The sequence below is a fragment of the Ictidomys tridecemlineatus genome, chromosome 6, assembly GCF_052094955.1.
Source record: "Ictidomys tridecemlineatus isolate mIctTri1 chromosome 6, mIctTri1.hap1, whole genome shotgun sequence".
NCBI lineage: Eukaryota > Metazoa > Chordata > Mammalia > Rodentia > Sciuridae > Ictidomys > Ictidomys tridecemlineatus.
This window is the reverse complement of record NC_135482.1, coordinates 82018439-82035528: the sequence shown is the minus strand read 5'-3', so window position 1 is coordinate 82035528 and position 17090 is coordinate 82018439. Positions and strand designations below refer to the sequence as shown.

At 33.8% G+C, this 17090-nt stretch overlaps 1 protein-coding gene across 5 annotated transcripts in view; it reads left to right on the top strand.

Annotated features, from left to right (window-relative positions):
• The window catches only part of Stk38l (serine/threonine kinase 38 like), a 74408-nt gene extending 58915 nt beyond the window's left edge, over nucleotides 1–15493 (top strand). For all 5 annotated transcript variants that reach the window (XM_005328876.5, XM_021728793.3, XM_078015023.1 and 2 more), the window contains 9 exons: nucleotides 3067–3190; nucleotides 5136–5290; nucleotides 5690–5792; nucleotides 5983–6044; nucleotides 8766–8883; nucleotides 9301–9424; nucleotides 10254–10349; nucleotides 11595–11686; nucleotides 11785–15493. In XM_005328876.5, the coding sequence (XP_005328933.1) occupies nucleotides 3067–3190; nucleotides 5136–5290; nucleotides 5690–5792; nucleotides 5983–6044; nucleotides 8766–8883; nucleotides 9301–9424; nucleotides 10254–10349; nucleotides 11595–11686; nucleotides 11785–11912 (1002 nt within the window). In that variant the 3' untranslated portion in view covers nucleotides 11913–15493. The remainder of the gene's footprint in view (nucleotides 1–3066; nucleotides 3191–5135; nucleotides 5291–5689; nucleotides 5793–5982; nucleotides 6045–8765; nucleotides 8884–9300; nucleotides 9425–10253; nucleotides 10350–11594; nucleotides 11687–11784) is intronic.
• The last annotated feature ends 1597 nt before the right edge of the window (nucleotides 15494–17090 follow it).

The window sequence follows — 17090 nt, the reverse complement described above, 5'->3', positions numbered from 1 at the left end:
TAAAAATTAAAATAGATTAAGTGTGTGTGTGTTTGCAGGAAGAGTTAGCAGATTTTGCTCTGATGGATTATTGCAGAATGAGAGGATGGGCAGAATTGTGAGAGGAAGGGAAGAAAGAAGGACAAAGTAATGGGACAAGATGAAATTGCCTAGGGAACGAGTGTAGATAGAGAAGAGGGCCTGGATCCCAGCACCACACAGAGGAGGAAACCACAAAGGAGACGGAGTATCTTGGCAAGGAGAAGTCTAACTGGAATAGCAGAAAAGAGAATGGGAAGCAAAAAGTGGAGAAGTGAGTAGTGGTAAATTCTTCATGTGAAGCAGATTAATGAATAGATTAGTAAAGTGAGAGTTAGGGCTGAAAGGGATTTTTTTGTTTTTGTTTTAGGACAAGAAATGTCATAGTTGGAAGAATTCATTAGAAAGGAAAAAATTGAAGATGCAGGAAAGAAAGGAGAGATAACTGCAGCAGTATGCTGGAGGACAGGACCAGAAACCCATCTAGTAAAACAGAAGAAAAGCAGAGAAATGGGAAGATAGAGTGGTTGTTCTGGCATTGGGAAGTTCCAGGTTTCTGCCTGAGTACAAAGAAGCAGTCACTGGCTTGGAGTAAAGGAGGTGCAGCTTGTTGGAAGTCAAAAGAAAGAAAAGTGCAAAATAGTTATCTGGAAGTGTGGGAAAGGATACTTGCTATGGCAAATGCCCACTGAGATTTGTATTCATGAATTTATGGTGAAACCAGTTAGTAGTTGGGTGCTTTTCACCCTAGTTTCAGCTGAAGTGACAGGGTGAAAGGAACCATCCAGAGGAGAGGTTTTAGGGGACTTTGTTGATGACAATCTATGATTCCAGAGGGAAGAGGTTTGGAAGGCAAGAAAGATGGAGCTGTCAAGCTAGAGCAGAGAATTATAGATAATGATTGGAATGTAAGTTTGGGTAAAGATGATAGCTTCAGAGACTAAGAAGTACATAGGAATCTAACTTAGCCATAATAGGATAAATCCTAGATATAGTTTTAGAGGAAGGACAAAAGGTAGCAATTAATTGAAGCTATAGTCAAGCTGCCAGTCATGTGGCTACTGAGCACTAGAAATGTAGCCACTCTGAATTGAGATGTACTATAAATGTAAACTGCACACTAAATGAAGACTCAGGGTCGAAAATATAAAATATCTCAACAATTTTATATCAATTAAATATTTAATTTAGGAATATCAGATTATACAAACTATTACTAAAATTAATTTCACCTAGCTTTTTTCTTTTTTTTTTTTTTTTGCTTTAATGTAGCTACTGGAAAATTTAAAATTACATGTGTGGCTTATGTTATATTTGTATTGGACAGCATGGTCTCAAATATTTTGCTAGAAGTTGAGGAGCCTCTGGACTATTATTCTTTCTTTACAGAAGAAGAATTATTATTCTTTACAGAGGAAGTCTTACCAGCTTTGCATACAGTCAGTTTTTTGCATTTTGGAATTGTCCCCCACTTCCTACCTCATAAATTAATCTGCATTCTTTTACCACTGAATTTCATTTTATTTTTTATTTTTTTAATTTGTTTTAATTAGTTATATGTGACAGTAGAATGCATTTATATACTTTGATATATTATACATAGACGGGATCTGATTTCTCATTTTTCTGAGTATACATATTGAGAATCACATTTATTTTACAGTCACGTATATACATAAAGTAATAATGTCTCATTCTACTGTCCTCCCTATCCCCACATCCCTCCTCTTCCCTCCCTTCTGAATTTCATTTTAGGAAAGTTTTCCAATTCTACTCTGTATTTCAAGGTTTGTCACAGATACTGTAGTGCTAAACACCCCCAAAATCAAATCGCAGGCCTTGTGCTGCCACATCACCGTACATCATCCTTTCAAATCTTCTGGTCCCATTTGGGAAACATACCATGGAATCTAGCTGTAAGATATTTTAAAATAATCAAGCCAAGTTTATGATAGAGTTCTTTTTCCTGACAACATCACATGTAGCTCCAAAAGTTCAGGGCTTTTCCTTTACTGCCTTAAAATGCTTTGTAAAAAGAAATTGGTACAGATTTTTATTATCATTTTTTTCCTTATTGAGCCAAATCCAGAGAGAAAATAGTTTTTTGATGCCAGAAAGCAGGTTCTTTGTTCTTTACTCTTGTGCTATGCTCTCAGCATTTATTGAACCAGGCAATAACAGTAATTCCCAAAATGACTTCTTAAGCCGATCAGATTTTATTATCCTTAAAAGGCTTTCAAATATGTGCTTTCAGTGTGCTTTGGACCAGATTTCTTAGTGGTACACAGTGAAAATATCAAAAGTATAAAATCAAATCTTGTTGATAAATCCTTGAACAAAGAACATGTAAACATACTAATGCAAAAGCATCTGGAAACTGAAGTTATACCAACCTCATAAATTATTCAGTTTATGAAATTTCTAGTCTATAAAATTTTTTTACATAATGGTATCCCAGGTAATTATGTGTCTGACAAATCAGTAGGAAAACCTCAAAAACTTATACTAATTTGCTGTAACTAATGATTAGAGATTTTTCTAACAATAACTTAATATAATATAAAATTATTACAAATGTTCCTCCGTATAAAAACTAACAAATAAAGATCAAACTGGGCCCTTTTTTTTATGGCTAAAAGTAGTCTTAGTAAACCTTGGCTTTGTGATACTAATCTACATGACATTGTTTACTACTTTTAACAAAATCAAACTAATGTCCTGAATTTATATAACAAAGCCAGGATTCTTGCCCTGGTTGAGAGGTTTTAGTTGGGAAGATTGTGGACTAGTCATTACCCTATCTCAAAGGCCTCAGCTTTCTATAATATACCTTTTGATCTCATCTTTTCAACCCTAAAGATATTAGCTAAAACAAACTATTTCATGAGAGTCTCCGTATTTAATGAGAATTTGAACATGCATTATGTTTGAAATCTTTTTTCAAATTCCAGTTTTCCTTCATGACAATTATGGATGCATAATTTTAAGAGGGAAACTTGAAAAATGTGTAATGTGTTACAATTATTCTTTTAAAATATATTCCTCTAGGTGGCACATATCCGAGCAGAAAGAGATATTTTGGTGGAAGCAGATGGTGCCTGGGTGGTGAAGATGTTTTATAGTTTTCAGGATAAGAGGAACCTTTATCTCATCATGGAATTTCTTCCTGGAGGTAAAGAAAACATTATAGCAATGACAAGCTGACCAAGCATATCTTTATATGTAATAATAACTTTGTTGATTAGGTTTACTTTTATAGTTCTAGTTATGGGGCTTATATACTCACAGTTTTTCAGAATTTCCTTGTTTAATAATATTCATTTTGACCACAAATCAGGTCAAATCAAATCAAATTTTGAAGGAATGATTAGATTGGTACATTTTAAATACTACCATTCTGGGTTCACTGCAACCCTTAGATTGTTATAAGTGTAGAGTTAAAACAAAAAGCCAATAAAATAAAAACACAAATAACCAGCAGGAAAATGACTGACAGTGTACAGAAAAGAAACTCTGGCTGCTTTATATAGGAAAATGTTCACCTTTACCTATATTCAGGGAAATGCTATTTTTTTTTCTTTCTTTCTTTTTTTCTTTTTCTTTCTTTCTTTTTTTTTTTTTTTTTTTTGTGTGTGTGAGTGTATGTGTGTTGCTGGGGATTGAACCCAGGGTCTTGTGCATACAAGGTAAACACTCTACCAACTGAGCTATATCCCCAGCCCCAGTGAAATGCAATGTAAATAGGAATATATATCATTTCACACTCATCAGATTATCAAAAGCCTTCAAGTCTGATAATAATGAATATTAATAAGACTGTAGAAGATACTGACCTCCTCCTGTAAGTAGATCTCTAACTTTGATGGAGAGCAATTTAGAGATCTTCAGTGAATCTGAAAATGCATGTGGCCTATGATCCAGTACTTTCACAACCAGCTGTTCTCCCTGGAGATTCTCCCTACATGTGCACAAGAAATATGCAAAAGAATGCTTATGGCAGCATCAGCATAATAGTGAAAAACTACATTCAAGACAAATGCCTGTCATTAGAAATATAGAACAATAAAATCTGTCCAAATTATGTGATGGAAATTTTTTAACTGTAATTAAAAGTCATAAACTCTATCTGATTCCACAGTAAAATTCAGAAACAGTGGAATGAAATAAAAATAAGCTGTGAAATTACACATAATTTGATAGCATTTGGGTAAAATTTTAAAAACCCAAAACTATAAATTTCTACATTAATACATACATATGTGAAACCATATTTTATAAATAAGCCGTAAGGATACACACCAAACCAAATCTATCCATTGTTACTCAGCTAAGATGGAATGGGAAATAGAATGGGAGTGGAGGACAAAGAATACTTCTATATAGTCTTTTTTAAAAAAGACTCAAAGCAGATATGAGAAAATATTATCAGTTATCAATTCTGTGTTGCAAATGCACTAGTTCTTACAGTACTAAAAACTACTTATTATTTGCCCTTTTTAAAAGGAAAATTTTTCTTGAAAATAAAAGACTGCCTAGAAGTGATTTCTTAAAGTGAGCTAATGTTCTATTTTCTTTGGACTAAGGAGCTCAGGCTATTTTTTTTTTTTAAGAGAGAGTGAGAGAGGAGAGAGAGAGAGAGAGAATTTTTAATATTTATTTTTTAGTTCTCGGCGGACACAACATCTTTGTTGGTATGTGGTGCTGAGGATCGAACCCAGGCCGCACGCATGCCAGGCCACATCCCCAGCCCTCAGGCTATTTTTGAAACTTTAAAGAGTATGTCTGTTTTCCTGCTGTGTTTATTCTGATTCTTTTTGCAGTTTGACTTATTTTCTTCAGCAACTTATTCTGAATGGAGTTATATTTCTTCATCAGCTTCTATCAGCTGTGTTCTGATTTGGTTTCAAAAAACTCTCTACTCTAAAACCATTGCATGTCATCAAAATTTGCTTATGCAACGTGACTTTTGTTTAGCTCCAGAGATGGTTAGAGGTGTACTGGGTGGATCACAAAATGCCAAATCAGACATACATTGTAAAAATACAAAGAAAGCTTTTGTAGGGTATTTCCTCCCATTTTGAAGCATTTTCAGTAACATGATGCTTCCCTTTTCTTAGGTGACATGATGACATTGTTAATGAAGAAGGATACCTTGACAGAAGAGGAAACACAGTTCTACATTTCAGAGACTGTTCTGGCAATAGATGCAATCCACCAGTTGGGCTTCATCCATCGGGATATCAAGCCAGACAACCTTTTATTGGATGCCAAGGCATGTGCATAAACTGGTGAATTATGAGGTTGCTGATTAGTTTATAGAGGAAAGCTGGTTTTATGATTAAAAATATACAACTGTAATTTGAATTATTACTAAAATACATTATTTCAGAACAGCACAATAGGAGAGGCCTCTGGAGTGGAATGTATCATGGGGATATGATTTTTTTTTTTTTTTTGCAGTACTGGGGATAAATCCATGTTTTTTTTTTTAATCTCCTTCCATTTTATGCTTTAAAAAAATCATCCTCCTCCAATATTTCTAAGTTTACATTTTTATCTGTATGAATTTTAAGCCAAAGATTTTAATAATAATTGCATTTAAAAGAGGAGTGTATAATAAGGCCTTTTTTTCAAAGTTGATATAATCTGGTTTTACTGAAATTTTTTTTAGGGACATGTAAAATTATCTGATTTTGGTTTGTGCACGGGGTTAAAGAAAGCTCACAGGACTGAATTCTACAGGAATCTTACACACAACCCACCAAGTGACTTCTGTAAGTTTGCTTTTTTATTTTGATTAAGATATTATAGCTGGTTAAATACAGTACTGTTAAGAAATGATAATTTTCTCCCTTCCTCTCCCCACTCAACTGAATTTACCTTGTGTTTTAGATGTTTATATGTGATTTGTCTTTTGCTAACAGTTTTCCCCTCATGATTATAATTCTGTCTTGTTGAAATTAGCATTTCAGAACATGAACTCAAAGAGGAAAGCGGAAACATGGAAGAAAAACAGGAGACAACTGGTGAGTTAACCACATTTTCAAGAGAGAATTCTGTGTGCTGGTCCTAAAATCTCATCTGTTTTCTACTTAATTGTTTTGTCTTCACAGTGATTAGTACTCCCTTCAATGATGGTGCTTGTTCTGGGCTCACATAGTTTTCTGTTTCTTTTTATGATTTCCTTGCCTATAAAGCAAACTAGAAAAATCTACTTTATGATTTAATTTTAGAGTACTTTATTGAGAATTAATATGAATAAGTAATTCATCTGTTTAATAGTAATTAGCACTGTAAATAAAACATACTGAGTGTGTGAATGGCATGGGATTTCCATTTCCTCGTTTTCTGTGCTGTGATATAAATCCTGATATAGCAAATAACAATTGTAAAAAAGTGGTTGCCCTTTTCTATGAACTTCTTTAGAGATCAAGTAAATAGGAAATTTGGGATTTCAACAGTGTTATGATAGAATAGATACAAAACTGCCTCAAGCTGGGTATGGTGGTGCATGCCTGTAATCCCAGCATCTTGAGAGGCTTCAACAGCAGGATCACAGGTTTGAGGCCAGCCTCCAAAATTTATTGAGACTCTCAGCAACTTAGTGAGATCTTTTCTCAAAATAAAATGTAATGGGCTGGGGTTGTGGCTCAGTGGTAGAACACTTTGTCTAGCATGTGTGAGGCACTGGGTTTGATTCTCAGCATTGCATATAAATGTACAAAATAAAGGTCCAAATAAAATAACACCACCTTTGTTTTTAAAAAAAAAAAAAAAGTAAAAAGTGGTTCATACCTGTAATCCCAGCAGCTCAGGAGGCTGAGGTAGGAAGATCTTGAGCTCAAAGCCAGCCTCTGCAAAAGTGAGGTGCTGACTAACTCAGTGAGACCCTGTCTCTAAATAAAATACAAAATAGGGCTGGGGATGTGGCTCAGTAGTTGAGTATCAATCCCCAGTACAAAAAAAAAGAAGAAGAAGAAGAAGTAAAAAAGGGCTTGGGATGTAGCTCAGCGATAAAATGCCCCTGGATTATATCCCCAGTAACCAACCCTCCCACCCCCCAAAAAAATTTGCCATAGGTAAACTTCATTATTCCATTAATGTGGAATTACACTACTTTTAACCCCATACTATTTCTCCTCTGTTACTTAGAAAATTTATAAGAATTGTTTCCCCCTTTTCCTCTTTCCCTTTATCCAGAACCATGAACATTCGTAAGATGAAGAATGTGCCTTTTGACTTTGTTTGTCCACCTTCTCATACATGTAGATACTCTATAAATATTTGTTCACTTCAACCAAGTAATGAATGGGGATTCTAACTCACCATTCCTTTAGGGAAGTAAATAGACTGAAAAATAATAGTTTGACACCCTCTAAAACCAAATAAACAACCTTTGCATGATTTAACTTATTCTCTTATTAGACCAAGTAATTGAAAACTCTTGTAAAAACAGTTCAGTGTTTTTTAAATGTATTGAGCTATGCATTGAGGAAAACTCCATTCTGCTTTTCAATGTGTCACTTTTAGGTCATATTTTACAGCTGAGAAAAGAATTGCAGTATTGCCTACTTTTAAAGGAAAATAATGAATACTGGCTAAAAATATCATAGGAGAATTCTTTACCTCCTATTTACAGAGTTTTCAAAGGTAATCAATCATAGGTTAATGTTCTCATGGCCAATAGTTATCCTGTGTTGTATCAGGGTTTCCCAAGGAAGAAGTGAAAAAGTACTTTATTACTATTTAGGACAGGAAATTTCCTCTGCCCACTAACTGCCAATCATGTCTTCTCCTAGATTGTTTTTTTGTTTTTTTTTTTAAAGAGAGAGTGAGAGAGGAGAGAGAGAGAGAGAATTTTCAACATTTATTTTTTAGTTTTCGGTGGACACAACATCTTTGTTGGTATGTGGTGCTGAGGATCGAACCCGGTCCGCACGCATGCCAGGCGAGCGCGCTACTGCTTGAGCCACATCCCCAGCCCCTCCTAGATTGTTGAGATGACAAAATCTGCTTGTTACATCAGAAATAGCACCTAGCTCTCATTGAGAGCTACTCCTTAAAAACAATTTACTAGAATGAAGCCAGGTGCAGTGAAGCATGCCTGTAATCCCAGAGATGGAGGCAGGAGGATCAAAAGTTCAAAGCCAGCCTCAGCAATTAATCGAGACCCTAAGCAACTTAGCAAGACCCTATCTCAAAATAAAAAATAAAATGGACTTGGGGGTGAGGCTCAGTGGTAAAACTACATAGCCTCCTGAATGGATAAGAACATTGTGGAATTACAATAAAAATACCAGATGCTTATAGTAGTTTTTAGTTTACAAAGTACATTCCTTTTCTTGTTTTATCAATTCTGTTGTGGCAGGTTTTATTACCACAGATTTTTGTAAGCAGAAGCTGAGGCTCTGAGAGCTTAAATAACTTGCCCAAGAACACAATTGTAGTGACAGGGCAGCCAGGGTTCAACCTTTTCATTCTGTTTTGAGATGGACTTAGGGCTACACATATAATGACTTAGTTGAGCATCTTAGGAAGCAGAAATCATGTATTCTGTAACATAGAATCTGACTCACCTTGCATATGATAAACATATGGAATGAGTTATTAAAGGGAAAATTAACTTCTTTAAACTTTACTTTTTTCAGTAGTAAATCATACTCAGGTGGTTGGGATTTTTTTTTGTTTTATTGTTTTTTGTTTTTTAAATGTTCTGAATGTTGGTTTGATAAGCTGCTCCTTTGCAGGCATATTCCACAGTTGGGACACCAGATTACATTGCTCCAGAAGTCTTCATGCAGACTGGTTACAACAAGTTGTGTGACTGGTGGTCTTTGGGAGTGATTATGTATGAAATGTTAATAGGTATGTTCTGTCATTAACTTATATACGTGATATGTGCATTACCTTGAGTGCTATTGTTTGAACATGTTACAGATATCATGGGCTAAAGTAGTTTAACTACTTTAAACCTATTTCTAACCTTCTGCAATGTTAAATACTACCAAATACCAAAGGACTCTTTAGGGATCCTATTGAAGGAAGGCAGGTATTTACCTGGACATTCATGTATCTGCATGACTTTTCAGGTAAAATAAGGAAGAGGGGTACTTTAAATCCTTTATTGACTCTATTGGCAATATTATTGTAAATTGATGAATAGTGGTATTTTTTAAATTAGATACAGCATTCAGCATTGTTTCTTGTGGCACATATTTAGTAGGTACAATTTAATTAATCACAAAAGCTGACAAAGCTTTTGTTTTTCTTTGTGACATGTAGGCTATCCACCTTTCTGCTCCGAAACGCCTCAAGAAACATACAGAAAAGTGATGAATTGGAAAGAAACTCTAGTATTTCCTCCAGAAGTACCTATCTCTGAGAAAGCCAAGGATTTAATTCTCAGGTTAGTGTTTAAACCCCTAGAGGAGTTCAGGGTGTCTTAACACTTTACAGGTACCCAAAAGATCTGTTTTACTTTTGTGTGTCAAGAGAGGATACCACTAATCTACATAGCCAAAGAAGTCAATACAGAAAAGGGTTTTGGGGTTTTTTTGTTTTTTTTTTTAAATGTAAACTCTTAAAAGGAAGTTTGCAATGGAAAAAAGTAGGAGTCAAGAAGAGTCTTGTATTGTTTCAGAGACTGATACACATTAAAAGCAATATGTCACTCCTGTTAGAATGCAGTGACCTAATCCTATTAAAGAGAAGAGGGAAAGGAAATTTGTTAGTGGTAGGAACTCCTTTTTATGAAAGTCTTTATATGAAATCATCTAAGCAAAAGATTCTATTCTGTTCTACAACTAAGATGTATTTTGGTACTGCTGTGAAGAGCTGAAAGGATTATAAATGGAACAACCTGTGAGAACAGCCTGTCATTAAAAAATCTTTAAACTATATATGACCTTAGACCTAGCGACTCTGCTTTTAGAGTTTTGTTTATGCAAATAATTTGATGTATATAAACATTTAAGTATGTTTATCTTGATATTGTTTTAGTCATGAAAAATTGGAAACCATCTAAATGTTCAACAACAGCAGACTGGCTACATACATTGTAATTTATAATAGTTATCCCTAAATACTACAATTATGGGTGATTTTTATTTTCTCCCACATTTTCCACAATAAACATAGTAAACTTCAAAAAAAATTTTGTAATGCTTTAAAAAAAATTAAAAAATAACACTGAGTACTTTAGATATAATTTGAATATAATTTGTTTTCTGTTATAGATTTTGTACTGATTCTGAAAATAGAATTGGGAATAGTGGAGTAGAAGAAATAAAAAGTCACCCCTTTTTTGAAGGCGTAGACTGGGGGCATATAAGGTATGTTGCTGGACTTTGGGGAGAAGTCTGAGTACTATGAGTTTCTAGATTTGGTGATTAATTTACCTTCAATTCTGCTAGATTACCCCTAGCAGAAGAAGTACCATAATGTTATCAAGTCAATGTTTTCTGGGTTATATAAGTGAGACTATACTGGCTATATAGCTAAATGACTTATCATAGGCTAATGTCCACTGTAAAGGAAAAAAACACATTTTGCTTTTTAGAACCTTCTACTTAATATCTTAGTACCTTTTACATAATCTGGTAAACTTAACACCCAATGTATTCATTAAAATATTGTTGAAAATTCCTTAATGTAAGCCAGGTGTGGTGGCATACACCGGTAATACGAGCGGCTTGGGAGGTAGGAGGATCTTGAATTCAAAGCCAGCCTCCACAAAAATGAGGTGCTGACCAACTCAGTGAGACCCTGTCTCTAAATAAAATACAAAACAGGCATGGGGATGTGGCTCCTGAGGTCAATCCACAGTATCCCAACTTCTAAAAAATATACAATAAAAACTGATAGTTTCTTTTAATGATTTTTATAGCCAAATATTTTTAACATGATAAGAAGACACTTTCAGGGTCTGGGGTTGTAGCTCAGTGGTTGAGCACTTGCCTTACATGTGTAAGGCATTGGGTTCAAGCCTCGGCTACCAAATAAATAAATAAATACATACATACATACATAAATAAAGATATATGTCCATCTACGACTAAAAAAAAATATTTTAAAAAAAAGAAGGCAAAAAAAGAAAGGCATATTCAAGACTATTTTTTTTAAAAAAACCTAATATTCTTGATTCTCTTGAAATTCATACAACTAAGAAGTATTTGCATTCACATTTCATCACAAATATGTAGTACCTTGTTTTCACAAATAACTTTGAATTTTTGGATCTTCTACTAGAAGAATTCTAGTCCTTAATTACTTAAGTAGGATCCAGTCCTCACAATATCCTATTTTATATAACTGTAAAATCACTCACTCTTTTTCTACTTAAAAATAGCATGAAAAAGGCTTGGTACAAGAATTTTAAAATTCTAAGTAAATGAAAACATTTTTGTAAAAATTTATACTCAACTATTTTGAAATCCACTGAAGTATTCTCATATCCACAATAAATGTCATTGACCTTTTTAATTAGAAAATAACACACAAGATTTGTAAGAATTATTTGTTGGAAAATAAAGAATTCAGGAAAATTTCCCATGATTACTCAGTACCTTATTTTACAGGGAAAGGCCAGCAGCAATCCCTATAGAAATCAAGAGCATTGATGACACTTCAAATTTTGATGACTTCCCTGAATCTGATATCTTACAACCAGGTAAGATAATCTTATAACTCATGCTATTAAAAGTCTATGAAGATGACATTTTACTAATGCAATTTCTATATTCTTGGTTAATTTTTCTATCTTTTTAGTGCCAAATACCACAGAACCAGACTATAAATCCAAAGACTGGGTCTTTCTCAATTATACCTACAAAAGGTTTGAAGGGTTGACTCAGCGTGGCTCTATCCCCACCTACATGAAAGCTGGGAAATTATGAATGAAGATCACAGTCACCCATAACCAAGAGAACTCAGGTAGCTGCATCACCAGGCTTGCTTGGCATAGGTAACAAGACACTGAAATACCCTGAAGACGGTGGTGCTTATTGACTACAAGAGGAAATTCTACAGGATTAGGATTTCTAAGACTACTACAGGAATTGGTTGGCAGTGCCAGCTGGCTTTTTTTTTTTTTAATATTTTATTGATTTTGTTAACTTTATTATACGAAGGTACTGGAATAAAAGGAACGTACATCCCTTTCTAACTGCACTGCCTACGTGCGTATTAAGGTCCATTCTGCCTGTGTGTGCTTTGGCTTTGAACTGTAACACCTCTAATCAATTCAGGAGAAATACATATCATTTAAAGCAGCATAGGCTAACCTGTAGGTAACACTGCAGTATTGCTGACTCACTGCAAATCTTATGGGTCTAGAAAATCAGTAAAAGCCATCTTCCATAGTTAGAACATTTGCCCTATTGGTTTGGACATCTGTAGAATATATATGAAGACAATTTCTATAATGGTTTTAAGAAATTTAAAAACAGATACACTGGTTCTTTAAAAATAGAATTTTATCATCAAGTTATTACACAAACTCCACTGTAGGGAGTGACAAGTTTCTAATAAGGAAAAGGAAGTTTTAATACTTTCACTCAAGAACTCCACTAAGATATTTACTTTGTGGTCAGAAATACTGATGACCTTTATATACGTAGTCTGTATATTCATAGGGAGATGTACTGTATTATACAAAATGTAAAGTTGCTTTTTTTGTGACAAGAGGACTTCTTTTTTTAACAAGAAGACATGGCATTATTTTAATTTGATTATGGTGAGTTGAATTTCAGAAATGACTGTAAAGGCTGCTTGTAGAACCTAGCGTATTTTTATTAAACTATTTTTTTAAATGTCAGACTTCTGATTATGTAAATGGACTTATAAAGAACAAAGAGCAATTTACTTTGGTTTTATAGAAAGTTGTTACATATCATGGCTAGTTACCTTTTATTTCTTTTGATCAAATTTTTTCCTTTGATAGTACTTGTATTATTGTGCCATTATTTTCTTATGCTCCAAATGTACCAAAGATCCTAAACAGAGTGGATGCTCACAGCGGAATAGAATTTTACTTTCCTATGGGAATGCTGTATTCAGACATGAAAGATCTCTCTCTGATGGAGGTCAGCTTATTTGAGGGCAGCACTATTTGGGTTGAGCTGCACCACTCTGGTTAATACCAATAGAAATAAGGAAGTAAATGCAGGCCAAGAGATTGTTATTAGAGGAAGGGAGCAAATGTCAGCATCAAATTCTTTGGGTATTTCTCTAAGAATTAAATAATCTTTTCTTGCTCAACATTTTAGTTCTAAAATGACTATCCCAAGGTTTTGGTTTCATATGTACTAGTTGAAGATAATACTTTATTAAAGAATGGCCTAATGTTTATCATAACTTTTAGAATTATAAATGAATGATCTGTGATCAAAATCTAAAGTGATGATTTATTTGTAGGATGTCTTTCCTAAAGGGAAAGAATTACATAGGAGCATTATACAAATCTACAAAAACTGATGACTGTTGCTAAGTAACTCCCAATGTTTCAGTAAGGCCATCCTGATGTGTCCCCCTCCTTTGGTTTGTTTCTCTATCTTTAAGCATTTGTTGTGTACTTTTTATGTGTTCATCTAGTAGTTCATCTCCATTTTTCTAGTTAGATCATGTGACTGAATATTTAGGAGAGAAAATTGTGAAAACTCTGGAGTTATCTCAATTTAACTGATTTTTCTAACTGCCTTTAATTTAAAAAAGAAAACAAATTCTTTAACTCTTGCTGGGGTTCGTGAGATTTTCTCTCTCCAACACACTCCCTTTTAAAAGGGATTTTAATCAGCAAAGATCCCTAGCTACTTGACATATTCTCTCTCTGAATTGTTAAAATTTAGAACATTTACAGTGACAATTTGCTGCAACCATGATTATTTCCTGTTTTCTTTATTTAAATTTCACATTTTCTTTTTAAAAAGGACTGTTTTGCTAGTGTGCTAATGAATAGTTAAGACACAAAGAAACTGCAATAGTCTGTAGTTTAAGTATCATAACTATGCTAGAACAGAAAGAATACCACTAATTCAAGTTGACTGAGAGACTACAATCAATATAAGGAGCATATAAGAACAGAGCATTTTAGTTTTATTTCCTTCATTATTATCAGAAACAACTTAGAAATAGTTACAATTTCTTGGCATTAGAAGGGACATTTTGGAAAGTTTGCTTTGTTTAGAGCCTCATTCTTTGCTGGAGTTAATAGAGTGGTTCACATCTTTAGGGATTTCTCCTCATCAGAAGCGTTTCATAAGTGCCTCTCTCAAAGCAATTAAAGATTGTGTCTGCCCTCTGGAAGCTATGAATTTGATTCATGATGCAAATTAGCTAGATAATTTGCAAAGTACCCTTGAGATTGAATTTTCTCTATTATACATTTCCCAAACTTCAGGTGAATCATTTAATTTAAATAACAGAACCCTATCTAATCAACTGCGCATAATGACATTTTCTTTAAATTAGACTCTATTTTGAATTAAAATAATTTTATTATAAATTGTGTGCTTTTGGTTTTTTAAGTATATAGAAAGCTTGTATAATTCAGATTTTTTGGTTTCCTGATTTAATGTAGACATTGACTTTTTTATTAAACCTTTGTATTAAATCAAATTATGATATTTTTCTTTTACAAATTTATTATATTAACATGGCTTTAATTCTTTAACTGTATTAAAGCATTGTGTTGTCTGAAAATAAGGAATCCACTTTCAAATCAGCCACTTCTAAAATGGAATATATAATTGATCTAAGAAGCTAGTTAGCTTAATGGAAAGTACCAAATGTGGACTATATAAAATGTTCTTCGCTAAGGCTTCAGATGGGGTTTCACTTATTTCCATAATAGCATCATACTTCAGTGTTTTGTGTTTTTTTTTGAAAACACCTGCATATCTTTATGTAAATCGAAGTTTTAAAATATTTTAAGTACATTTATTTTTGATGTTTTAGTGTAGAAAAGCTTTAGACAATTAGTCTCAACTGTAGGAGAAACAAATATCTTTTGATGGTCTGCAAATAAATTAATTGAGGTTTTAATCAGTAAAGATCCTGAGCTACTAGAAACATTCTTTGAATTGTAAAAATTCAGAACATTCAAAATGACTGTTTTGCTGCATCCATGATTATTTCCTGTTTTCTTTATTTAAAATTTATTTTCTCTTTAGAAGTGCACTTATTTCTGAAAAATCTTAATGAAACAAACACTTAAAACAAATATAAAAACAAGACATTTGGGACTATTAGAGATATTTTAGATTTTTATGACAATGTGAGGGGATATTGCTGCTTTAAAAAGGAATAAAGTAATAAAAAATATATCTTAGTTATTTTTTTAAAAGCAATACAATCCAGCAATTGTCTAGAAAAATAGTCATCAGGCTATTGAGTTCAGTGTTTCAAAAAAAAAATGTTTTGGTGGCATGAGGGCTTTTTCACTGAAGGTAAGACAAAAATAAAAACTATGTTTACAAAATTTCTGTTGGTGAGGTGTTTTTGGTTTTATTTTTGAGTTTTGAGATATTATCCAAAACTCAGGAAAGACTGTTTTGTGAATGTAAATTGCAGAACAACTACTATACTTAAGGATCACATCAAGAACAAAACAAACATTTGAAGTTTCATTTATATTCCATTTAAACTGTCAAGAGAGTTCCAAGTGTAGCTCAGCAGTAGAGCACTTACCTGCTTCACAAACAACAAGAACAACAAAATCAGACAAGTTCATGTTTGAAATTGTTCAAATCTGTAGCTAAAAACATAACTGCACAAATTATAAATTCTACTTTTAGGCACTTGCTGGGCATATAGTTTATATACCCCACTAAATCAAAACCAATTAGCAAGCAGTATATTGAAAATGTCTCAAAATAACATGGAGGAGAAAGATATAAGTGGCTCAGATACCACTACATTCTGTCCTGTGGAAGACACTGACAGACAGTCAATCATGATCTGTTCTACTGAGCCCAGAAGGAGCCAGTCAATCCTATTCAGCCTTGTTGCACTCCAGCTCTTCCCTGACACACATCATTTTAATAGTGCCATGGTAAGACAAAACAGAAAAATTCTAAATGTCAGAATTTGGGCAAGAGAAGAAGCTTGGAAACTCTAAATTCAACTGTCAAAAGAATCTAGTGCTACAAACTTTATAAACAAGATGCTTTCACTTAACATGATTTGTTTTTTAACAACTATTCTATAAAGAAAATTCTTTCTATAGATTATAGTCATAAGACTGAGTGATTGTGATATATAAATATAGGTAGTAAACTACTCTGAAACCCAAATCCAGTGCACCTTCTCCTCCAAAACATACAGCATGCCTCATTGACAAATTACCCCCATATATTTCTTAGAATACAGAAGAATACATGGGGTAATGTTTCAAGAGTTGTTACTTAGAGTGCTCATTGTTACTGCGAGTTGTTACTTGGACTTCAGGGACGGAAGACACAGGTAAAAGTGACTTCAGCAATATAGAAAAATGAATATCTCACATAATAGGAAGACACAAGGCAGTCAATTCAGCATCTCAAAAACATCACTGACACAGGTTCTTTCCATTTTTTTTTTTTTACTTTGCCATTGTCCTTGGTCTCGTTCTCTCAGAAACTAGATAGCTGCAGGGACTCTGCATCCCATGACATATAAGGCCTTAAAAAGAAAATTCTGGGTCTGAGTGTGTGTGTCTCAGTGGTAGAGCATTTGCCTAGCATACACAAGGCCCTCAGTTTGACAAATAACCTTGTGTACCTCCTTTTTTGAATAGCAAGGAAAACCTTCCAAAAACATTTTAAGCAAAGTAACCCTCACATCTTATTGGCCATGATTAGCTGTCCCTTACTAAGCCAGTGCTAGGCCTGACTATTGATTTAAATCAAGACTCACGTTCCTAGTATTGGATGAGGCTCACCTAAAGCACAAGTCCACATGGTACCAAATTAGGGTTATTCTGACAAGCTACAAGGTAGCCCAAAGCGTGTCAGCTCTATGGCAGTGGTTCTTAACTGAAGCTGTAGCTCCTAGATTCTGTTGCTGGATGTGCATTGCCTATAAAAGAAGAGAAATCT